General features: G+C 40.4%; 1 protein-coding gene across 1 annotated transcript in view; it reads right to left on the bottom strand.

Moving 5' to 3' along the window:
- pdia4 (protein disulfide isomerase family A, member 4) overlaps positions 1-12,126 on the bottom strand; it is a 41,996-nt gene that overhangs the window by 12,207 nt on the left and 17,663 nt on the right. The window contains exon 6 of the mRNA XM_068005616.1: positions 4,987-5,145. Coding sequence (XP_067861717.1) covers positions 4,987-5,145 — 159 coding nt within the window. The remainder of the gene's footprint in view (positions 1-4,986; positions 5,146-12,126) is intronic.

Raw genomic sequence — 12,126 nt, 5'->3', positions numbered from 1 at the left:
ATGAACAGTGGTGTTCATTTAAGGAGTTATTTTACAACTTTCAAAAAAAAAATATTCCACGGAGGGAAAAACGGGTGTAAAAGAAATGACAGCCATCCGTGGCTAAGTAAAGAAATTAAGGATAGTATCCGACTAAAAACAAGGACATAAGGTAGCCAAACTTAGTGGGAGGATAGATGATTGGGATGTCTTCAAAAGACAGCAAAAAGTAACGAAAGGATTGATTAAGAAAGGGAAGATAGATTATGAAAAGAAATTAGCAAAAAATATAAACAGATAGCAAGAGTTTCTATAGTTATATAAAAAGAAAAAGGGTGGCTAAGGCAAACATAGGTCCCTTAGAGGATGAGACCGGGAAATTAATGGTGGGAAACATGGAGATGGCAAAAATGCTGAACAAATATTTTGTTTCAGTCTTTACGGTAGAGGACACTAAGAATATCCCAACACTGGACAAACAGGGGGCTGGGGGGGGAGGAGCTAAATACGATTAAAATCACTAAGGAATTGGTACTCAGTAAATTAATGGGACTCAAGGCGGATAAATCCCCTGGACCTGATGGCTTACATCCTAGGGTCTTGAGGGAAGTGGCAGTAGGGATTGTGGATGCTTTGGTAATAATTTTCCAAAATTCTCTGGACTCAGCAAAGGTCCCGGCAGATTGGAAAACTGCTAATATAACACCGTTATTTAAAAAGGGTATTAGGCAGAAGGCTGGAAATTATAGACCAGTTAGCCTAACATCTGTGGTGGGTAAAATTTGGGAGTCTATTATTAAGGAGACAATAGCGGAACATTTGGATAAACATAATTTAATAGGACAACGTCAGCATGGCTTTACGAAGGGGAAGTCATGTCTGACAAATTTGCTTGAGTTCTTTGAGGACATAACGTACAGGGTGGATAAAGGGGAACAAGTGAATGTAGTGTATTCAGACTTCCAGAAGGCATTCGACAAGGTGCCACATAAAAGATTATTGCTCAAGATAAAGAATCACTGGATTGGGGGTAATATTCTGGCATGGGTGGAGGATTGGTTATCTAACAGGAAGCAGAGAGTTGGGATAAATGGTTCATTCTCGGACTGGCAACCAGTGGCCAGTGGTGTTCCGCAGGGGTCGGTGCTGGGTCCCCAGCTCTTTACAATCTATATTAACGATTTGGAGGAGGGGACCGAGTGTAACATATCAAAGTCTGCAGATGATACAAAGATGGGAGGGAAAGTAGAGAGTGAGGAGGACATAAAAAACCTACAAGGGGATATAGACAGGCTGGGTGAGTGGGCAGAGATTTGGCAGATGCAATTCAATATTGGAAAATGTGAGGTTATGCACTTTAGCAGGAAAAAAAATCAGAGAGCAAGTTATTATCTTAATGGCGAGAAACTGGAAAGTACTGCAGTACAAAGGGATCTGGGGGTCCGAGTGCAAGAAAATCAAAAAGTTAGTTTGCAGGTGCAGCAGGTGATCAAGAAGGCCAACGGAATGTTGGCTTTTATTGCTAGGGGGATAGAATATAAAAACAGGGAGGTATTGCTGCAGTTAAATAAGGCATTGGTGAGACCACACCTGGAATACTGCATACAGTTTTGAAGTCCATACTTAAGAAAAGACATACTTGCTCTCGAGGCAGTACAAAGAACGTTCACTCGGTTAATCCCGGGGATGAGGGGGTGGACATATGAGGAGAGGTCGAGTAGATTGGGACTCTACTCATTGGAGTTCAGAAGAATGAGAGGCGATCTTATTTGAAACATATAAGATTGTGAAGGGGCTTGATCGGGTGGATGCGGTAAGGATATTCAAGGATGGGTGAAACTAGAACTAGGGGTCATAATCTTAGAATAAGGGGCTGCTCTTTCAAAACTGAGATGAGGAGAAACTTCTTCACTCAGAGGGTAGTAGGTCTGTGGAATTTGTTGCCCCAGGAAGCTGTGGAAGCTACATCATTAAATAAATTTAAAACAGAAATAGACAGTTTCCTAGAAGTAAAGGAAATTAGGGGTTACGGGGAGCGGGCAGGAAATTGGACATGAATTTAGATTTGAGGTTAGGATCAGATCAGCCATGATCTTATTGAATGGCGGAGCAGGCTCGAGGGGCCGATTGGCCTACTCCTGCTCCTATTTCTTATGTTCTTAAGTGCATGAGGTTGTACAAAAGCCACAGTTCTGGCTCATACACTGGAGGATGTGATGCATTTTGGTTAAAAAAAAATAGTAATTATGCTCTGAAAGTTCTGGCAGAGATCCAGCATGAGCTCGATGGACTGAATGGCCTCCTTATGTACTGTAACCATTCTACGATGGAAGTAGGTTCAGGGCTGCGGAACAGCAGAAGGATTTGGGGATAAAGGTTCAATGGACATTAAACAGCACCTCAGATTGATTTGGTGGTTCAAAAAAGCTAAATGGAATTCTAGATTTTATCATGAAGAACAGAACACAAAAGTCAAGAGGTAATGAGCGTATATAAAACCTTAATAAGGCTTCAGTATGGTGTACATTTTAGGGTTGGGGTAATATTAGCACGGATAGAGGATTGGTTAACAGACAGAACAGTAGGAATAAATTGCTCATTTTCAGGTGGCAGGCTGTAACTAGTGGGGTGCTGCAAGAATCAGTGCTTGGGCCTCAGCTATTTACAATCTATATTAATGACTTAGATGAAGGGACAGAGTGTAATGTATCCAAGTTTGCTGACGATACAAAGCAAGGTGGGAAAATAAGTTGTGAGGAGGACAGTCTGCAAAGGGATATAGACAGGTTAAGTGACTGGGCAAGAAGGTGGCAGTTGGGAGTATAATGAGGTTATTCACTTTGGTAGGAAGAATAGAAACAATTTTTTTTTAAATGGTGAGAAACTATTAAATGTTCGTGTTCAGAGAGATTTGGGTGCCTTTGTACATGAAACAAAGTTAACATGCAGGTACAGCAAGCAATTAGGAAGGCAAATGGCATGTTGGCCTTTATTGCAAGGGGTTGGAGTACAAGAGTAAGGAAGTCTTACTACAATTGTACAGGGCTTTGGTGACACCACACCTGACATACTGTGTAAAGCTTTGGTCTCCTTATCTAAGGAAGGATATACTTACCTTAGAGGCAGAGCAACAAAGGTTCACTAGATTAATTCCTGGGATGAGACGGTTGTTCTATGAGGAGAAATGGAGTAAAATGGGCCTATATTCTCTGGAGTTTAGAAGAATGAGGGGTGATCTCATTGAAACATAAGGTTCTGAGAGGGCTTGACAGGGTAGATGCTGAGAGGCTGTTTTCCCTGGCTGGAGAGTCTGGACTTAGGGGGCATATGGGGTCAGCCATTTAGGATTGAGATAAGGAGGAATTTCTTCACTTAGAGGGTTGTGAATCTTTGGAATTCTCTACCCCAGGGGGCTGTGGATGCTCAGTTGTTGAATATGTTAAAGGCTGAAAGATAGATTTTTGGACTCTAGGGGTATCAAGGGAAAAGGGGGACCAGGCGGGAAAGTGGAGTTGAGGTTGAAGATCAGCCATGATCTTTTTGAATGGCGGAGCAGGCTCGAGGGGCTGTATGGCATACTCCTGCTCCTATTTCTTATGAAGAGTTCGTACAACTGGAAGGATAGAGGCTTTACAGAGGGTACACCAGATTCACTAGGATGCTGCCTGGTATGAAGAAATAAAAATATTCAAGACAGACTTGAAAAATGTGTTTCTCCCCCCTGCCTTAGAACAATGCAGATTATGGTAGATGTGTTTAAAATTATAAAAAAGGATGGAGGCAGGGGAGATAGAAGCAGACTGTTTCCAGTCGTTATGGGGTCAAGAACAAGGCCATAGATACAAGATTAAATGCAAGAGATTTAGAACAGAAAGCAACAGAAACTTAAAAAACTGAATAGCTGAATGACCTATTCTGTGTTGTAACGTATACATTTCTATGTTTAGTGGTTACTTAATAATTTTTCAATTCTTTGAGACTACAAAGAAAAATTTAGTAAATATAAACCTGTTTAAAAGACTTGGCTCAGTTACGAAACCAATATATTCAGGCTCTAATTGGTGGGGGTGGGAACAGGCAAAAAGGTATTTTATAATAGTTGAGGAGCTTATAGCATTTCAAATTGTTTATTTGGCATTAGGATGTACTGACAGGAAACCCACCTTCAGTAATTTCAAATTCAATTTATTAGATTCTTAGAAAGGAAGGCATTATTTTCCCAGAATTATATCTGGCCCAACAGTCATTTCACCAACCCATTTGTCCCATCTCTTCATCCATAGCTACATTTTGAAATTTATCACATGGCTAGTTTCACTCAAAACTAAATACTATTTAAATTATTTCAGCTGCACTGCAATACAGCACAACTGGGATCATTTTTGGAAATGGATCAATGGATTTTTAAAGTAAACCTTCACCTCCCATTTTATAACTGCATTCATTTCTGTGGGGCCAAATACAGTGGAATTTGCAGTTGATGAATTATAGGAAGTATGAACGTCTAGTGAAAGATTTTAAGTGCTCAAAAAACAATACCACATTAGACAGCCAGAGAAAAAAACATAGCATTTCACATCTCCTTTCTAAAAAAATTGGACAGTTGCACTTAATTGTAATCTTGCCATTTGGGTTCAGAAATAGTATTGCATCATGTCAATGCTTAACCTTTCAAAGCATTGTCATTTTGTGTGTCCCAGTTAAGCACTGAAGGCTGACTTGTTGCAGAGCCCAGAGTTATACAAGTATCCAAAAATAACAAAGTGTAAGATACACACCTGGTATTTTCAGTATGATCATTTTGAAACACAGAAAGCAATGATAGACATGTAGCCAATGATCTTGGGCAAAGACAAGATCATTTACTGGGCTGCCAAGTTAGCACAGACAGCATAAGTAACATGAAGTGCCAAAATAAACTTCCAAACTAGATTGGCTTAACTAAGCTGCAGCATATTACAAGTACATGTACAAGTATCCAGTTGTAGAACTCTACAAATTACTCACAGGCATCTTGATAGGTGTGATAAGCTGGATCATCTTCTCCATTAAAAAGTCCCACAATTATGACATCATCACCATCCTTAAGGAATTCTTGAACTTGTTTAAGAGCCTGAATTTGTTTGGAAGGTGGGCCAGCCTGCTCAATCATGTATTCAATAATACCTAAATTTTAAAAAAAGAGTAGCACAAGCTTTAGTACGACCATAACATTGTGGTAATGTACAGTGCTCAAGTGTTATACTCTTTCCATTTCCCACCACAATTTCCCCCTCCTAAAAGATACTGAGTCACAACAACCTTCTAATACCTTGCCAAATAAACAATTCATGTACGATCCTACAAAAATGAGCACTGGCTTGTTCTTAAAAAAAAAGATTATGGGGCATTACAGCGGAACCCAATCCTTTCCATACAAGGGCACTGGATAGCAATCAGGATGTGGAATTATTGTATTCAATGCAAATAATTAGCTTGAATACGTAAAGCTTCAACATGGGCAACATGACAATGGCAATATGGATGTGCAATCCCCTTCCTTCCTTAAGAGGCCACCTTTCCTGAAGGATTTCATATTTTCAGACTGTAACAACCAAGATGCTATCCATTAAGCAACAGTGACTCAGTCAAGATTTTTATTTAACAAAAAAAAGCACTACTTAATGATTAAAAGATTAGATTACAATTTTAAATTTTATCATGGGTAACAAGTACTGCAAGTATATTTGAGTGCCAAACTCAAGACATCTGGTAACTCAGTGAGCACTTTCCATGTTGGCCCTGGCAATCCAACCCTTGCAGCCCAGGCAAATTAGTTTTATTTGCAATTATTTCTAATTGGTTGGTTTTTCCTGTTTGAATTCTGTGGATCTAGGAGGTTTGGTATCCCATTAGTGGATAAATCCTAATTCAAATGACCAATGTCAGTACCCTAAAATTTATGAAAATTAATGGGAACATATTTTTAAATGTGGCCTTGAAGCTCCATGATACACACATGCAGCTCAAGAGGACAAAAACTTGGTAACCCTGAACTAAAGTGCACAGTGAAGTTTATCAAGATTCATTTTACAACTGCACTATAGGACACTGTTGCACAAGTGGTATATTAGCCTAATTTCACTCATACCTTAAAATCAAAGGCACTACAAATTACAAGCCACACAAAAAATATATTTTGTAGTCCTCAAAGCCTCAGCAGGTAACTGGAGGACCAGTTGAGAGTGCTGGCTTCTGTTAATTTCTAAAATGCTGACAAAAGTTGTTCCCCCCACCTTTAATGTATGCAAAATAAAGAATTTGCATTTGTATAGTACATTTTTGTGACATCCCAAAGCAATTTACAACCAATGAATTAGTTTTGAAGAGTAGTTCCTTTTGTGGACAAATGCAGCAGCAAATTTGCATACACAGCAAGGCCTTGTAAACAGCAATGCAATGGATTTTTACATTGAGTCTACTGCACAACCGGTCTATGCTGGCGTTTATGCTCCACACAAACCTCCTCCCTCATCTACCCTATCAGCATACCTTTCTATTGCTTTCTCCTTCGTGTGCTCATTTAGCTTCCCCTTAAATGTTTCTATGCTAGTCGCCTCAACTGCTCCTTATGATGGAGAGTTCCACATTCTAACCACACTCTGGGTAAATTAGTTTCTCCTGAATTCCCTTATTGGATTTATTAGTGGCTATCTTATATTTACAGCCCCTAGTTCTGGTCTCCAAGTGGAAACATCATCTCCACGTCTACCCTATCAAACCTTTTCATAACCTTAAAGACCTCTATCAGCTCACCCCTCAGTCTTCTATTTTCTAGAGAAAAGAGCCCCAGCTTGCTCAATCTTTCCTGATAAAGGATATCAATTCAGTTCTGGTATCATCCTTGTGAATCTTTTTTGCACACTCTCCAGTGCCTCTATATCCTTTTTATAATATGGAGACCAGAACTGTTCACAATACTCCAAGTGTGGCCTAACCAAGGTTCTATACAAATTTAAACAATTTCTCTGCTTTTCAATTCTATCCCTCTAGAAATGAACCCAATGTGTGGTTTCCTTTTTTTTAAAAAAATGGCCTTATTAACCTGCGTCACTACTTTGTGATGTGTGTTTGTACCTCCCGATCCCTCTGGTCCTCTACCCCATTTAGACTATTATCCAAGCAGGATGTGGCACCCCTATTCTTCCTACCAAAATGTAATACTTCACACTTATCTATATTGAAATTCATTTGCCAATTACACACCCATTCTGCAAGTTTATTAATGTCTTCCTGTATTTTGTTGCAGTTCTCCTCAGTATTAACTATACTCCCATAATTGTGTGGTCCGCAAATTTTCAAATTGTACTTCGAATTCTGTGTCCAAATTGTTCATGTAAATGGTGAACAGTGGTCTCAACACAATCCTTGTGGACCACCACTTCCCACCTTTTGCCAGTCTGAGTAACTACCTTTAACCCCTACTCTGTTTTGTAACCAGCTTGCTATCCATTCTGCTACTTGTCCCGACTCCACATGCTCTGACCTTAGTCATGAATCTACTATGTGGTATCTTATCGAAGGCCTTTTGAACTGTCAAACTGTTTTTGGTGGTGTTGGCTAAGGGAAAAGATTGGCCAAGACACAAGAACTCCCCTGTTTCAATAGTGCCACAGGATCTTTTACATCCACCCGAGAAAGCATTGGTTTAACATCTCATCCAAAAGTCAGCACCTCCGACAATATAATACTCCCTCAACAGTGCACTGAAGTGTCAGCCTAGATTATGTGTTCAAGTCCTGGAGAAAAGAAATTGGAGCACGAGGGGGAGGATCCAGTTGTCGTAGTCCACATAGGAACCAACGACATAGGTAGAAGAATGAGGTTCTGCTGAGACAGTTTGAGGAGCTAGGGTCTAAATTAATAAGCAGAACCTCAAAAGGTAACAATCTCTGGATTACTACCTGAGCCGCATGCAAATTGGCATGGTACAAACAGATCAGAGAGTTAAATGCGTGGCTCAGAGTGGTGTGGGAGGAAGGGGTTTTGATTCATGGGGCACTGGCACCGCCAGTACTGAGGAAAGCGGGAACTGTTCTGACGGGACGGGCTCCATTTAGAACGGGCTGGGACCAGTGTCCTGGTGAATCGAATAACTGGGCTGTAAACTAAGTGGGGGGGGGAAAAGGGAAGAAAGAAGGAAGAGAGGTCAGGTGAGGGGAAATTTAGAAATCTAATGAGAAAAGTTAAGACAATACAACAGTGTAGTGACTTGGGTAAAGATAATCAAAGTGTGGCAGGAAGGGACAGAGTTTACCAATGAGCATCAACAAGGTCAAAGCAGGAAAAAAACTGGTAAAAAGTTAAAATTAAAGGCTATTATCTAAATGCACAGAGCATTCGTAACAAGATGGATGAATTAATAGCACAGAGAGAAATGGGTTTGACCTAATAACCATTACACATACATGGTTGCAAAATGACCAAGGTTGGGAACTAAATATTCCAGGGTACATGATATTCAGAAAAGGCAGGCAGAATGGAAAAGGAGGGGGTGTAGCCCTAATAACAAAGGATGACATAAGGACAGTGGCGAGAAAGGATCTTGGCTCGGAAGATCAGGGAGTAGAATCGACATAGGTGGAAATTAGAAATAACATGCGGCAGAAAACACTGGTGGGAATAGTTTATAGACCCCCTAATAGTAGCAATACCATTGGACAAAGTATTAATCATGAAATAATGGGAGCTTGCAACAAAGGAAATGCAGTCATCATGAGGGACTTTAATCTGCATATAGACTGGGCAAATCAAATTGGCAAAGATAGTTTGGAAGACAAGTTCATGGAATGTATTTGAGACGGTTTCCTAGAGCGATACGTCATGGAACCAACCAGGGAACAGGCTATTTTAGATCTTGTATTATGTAAGAAGATAGGGTTAATTAGTAATCTCAGTAAAAGAACCTCTGGGGAAGAGTGATCATAATATGATGAATTTCACTGAGTTTGAAAGTAAAGTACTGAAGTCAGAAACTAGAGTCTTAAACTTAAATAAAGCCAATTACATAGGTATGAGGGACAAGTTGTCAAAGGTAGATTAGGAAATTAAAGGGTTACAGTTGAAAAGCAATTGCAAACATTTAAAGAAATATTTCAATATTCTCAACAAGTATACATTCCATTGAGAAATTAAAACTCCACGGGAAAAGTGATCCACCCGTGGTTAAGTAAAGAAGTCAAGGAGATTGATAGAAGAGGCCTATTATGTTCCCAAGAAGAGTAATAAGCCTGGGGATTGGGAGAGCTTTAGAAACCAAAGGACAACCAAAAAAATTGAAAATGGGGGGAGAAAATAGAATATGAAAGTAAGCTAGCAAGAAATATAAAAACGGATTGCAAGAGCATCTACAAGTATGTAATAAGGAAGATTAGCAGCAAAAGTAAATATTGGTCCCTTAGAGGCTAAGGAGAAATTATAATGGGGAATCAGGAAATGGCAGATGCATTAAACAAATATTTTGTATCTATCTTCACAGCAGAAGACACAAAAAGCATACCAAAAATAGTGGGGAACCATTGGGTAAATAAGGGTGAGGAACTTAAAACAATTAATATCACTGGCGAAGAAGTACTGGACAAACTAATGGGACTAAAAGCAGACAAAGCCCCTGGAACTGATGGCCTGCAGCCTAGGGTTCTAAAAGAGGTGGCTGCAGAGATAGTGGATGCTTCGGTTATGATCTTCCAAAATTCTCTAGATTCTGGAACGGTCCCAGTGGATTGGAAGGTAGCAAATGTTACCCCGCTATTCATAGAAAGTTACAGCACGGAAGGCAGCCATTTGGGCCATCACGCCCATGCCTGCCGAAAAGAGCTATCCAGCTTAATCCCACTTTCCAGCACTCGGTCCATAGCCCTGTAGGTTACGGCAGTTCAAGTGCACATCCAAGTACTTTTCAAATGAGCTGAGAATTTCTGTTGCTACCACCCTTTCAGGTGGTGAGTTCTAGACCCCCTACCACCCTCTGGGTGAAAAGTTTTCTCCTCAGCTCCCCTCTAATCCTTCTACCAATTACTTTAAATCTATGCCCCCTGGTCACTGACCCCTCTACTAAGGGAAATAGGTCCTCCCCATCCACTATCTAGTCCCATCATAATTTTTATATACCTCAATTAAATCACCCCTCAGCCTCCTTTGTTCCAAAGAAAACAACCCTAGCACATCCAATCTTGTCCCAGCTAAAATTCTCCAGCCCTGGCAACATCCTTGTAAATCTCCTCTGTACAATCATGTCTTTCCTGTAATGTGTTGACCAGAATTGTACGCAGTACTCAAGCTGTGGCCTAATCAGTGTTTTATACAGTTCGAGCATAACCTCCCTGCTTATATTCTATGCCTTGGCTAATAAAGGAAAGTATCCCATATGCCTTTTTAACCACCTGATTTACCTGTCCTGCTACCTTCAGGGATTTGTGGACATGCACTCCAAGGTCTTTCACTTCCTCCACACCTCAGTATCCTCCCATTTATTGTGTACTCCCTTGCCTTGTTTACCCTCCCCAAATGCATTAGCTCACTTCTCCAGATTGAATTCCATTTGCCACTTTTCTGCCCACCTGATCAGTCCAATGATGTCTTCCTGCAGTCTACAGCTTTCCTCCTATCAACCACACGGACAATTTTTGTATCATCTGTAAACTTCTTGAATGTGGGGGGCATAATCAAGTCCAAATCATTAATATATACCACGAAAAGCAAGGGACCTAGTACTGAGCCTTGCGGGACCCCACTGGAATCAGCCTTCCAGTCACAAAAACACCTGTCAACCATTACCCTTCGTTTCCTGCCACACAGCCAATTTTGGATCCAACTAGCCACTTTCCCTTGGATCCCATGGGCTTTTACTTTTTTGACCAGTCTGCCACATGGGACCTGGTCAAAAACCTTGCTAAAATCCATGTACACTACATCAAATGAGTTACCCTCATTGAATTTTTTGAGCAGGCAATAAGAGTCAATCAAGTTAGTCAGATATAACCTTCCCTTAACAAATCCATGCAGACTGTCCTTGACTAACCTGTGCCTTTCTAAATGACGATTTATGCTGTCCCTCAAAATTGATTCCAATAATTTGCCCACCACCGAGGTTACTGACTGGCCTAAAATTATTCAGTATCTCTTTCTCCCTTTTTAAACAGTACAACGTTGGCTGTCCCCCAATCCTCCGGCACCACACCTGTAACCAGGGAGGATTGGAAAATGATGGTCAGAGCCTCTGCTATTTCCTCCCTTGCTTCCCCCAACAGCCCCGGACATATTTTATCCGGGCCTGGCGATTTATCTACTTTCAAAGATGCTAATCCCCTCGATACTTCCTCTCACTATGTTTATCCCATCCATTATTTCACACAACTACAATCTCCGCATTGTCCCCCTCTTTTGCGAAGACAGACGCAAAGTATTCATTAAGAACCATACCCACATCTTCCACCTCCACACATAGGTTACCTGTTTGGTCTCTAATAGGCCCTACTCTATCCTTAGTTATACTCTTGCTCTTTATGTATTTATAAAACATTCTTGGGTTATCCTTAATTTTACTTGCCAGTATTTTGTCATGCCTTCTCTTTGCTTTCCCAATTTCCTTTTTAATTTCATCCCTGCACTTTCTATACTCCTCTAGGCTTTCTGCAGTATCGAGCTCTTTGTCAGACAGAAGCGTCCCATATCTTATCCTGTATGCTCCTCGTCATTCAGGGGGCTCTAGATTTGGCAGTTCCGCCCTTTTTCTTTGTGGGAACATGTTTACTCTGAACCCCTTGAATGCCTCCCACTGCTCTGTCACTGATTTACCTTCAAGTATCAATTTCCAGTCTAAATCACTCAGCTTAGTAAAACTGGCCTTTCCCCAATTTAGAACTTTTATTCCTGTTCTATCTTTGTCTTTTTCCATATTGATGCTGAATCTACCTCAAGACATTTCTATTCAAGAAAAAAAAAGGGGAGAGAAAACAGGGAACTACAGACCAGTGAGCCTGACATTGGTCATTGAGAAAATGCTGGAATTCATTATTAAGGAAGTGGTAACAGGGCACTTAGAAAATCATATTAGGCAGAGTCAATATGGTTTTATGAAAGGGAAATAGTGTTTGACAAATTTATTAA

The sequence above is a fragment of the Heptranchias perlo genome, chromosome 2 (assembly GCF_035084215.1).
Source record: "Heptranchias perlo isolate sHepPer1 chromosome 2, sHepPer1.hap1, whole genome shotgun sequence".
Lineage (NCBI taxonomy): Eukaryota > Metazoa > Chordata > Chondrichthyes > Hexanchiformes > Hexanchidae > Heptranchias > Heptranchias perlo.
The sequence above is the reverse complement of the archived record's forward strand: the minus strand, read 5'-3'. Positions and strand labels throughout refer to the sequence as shown.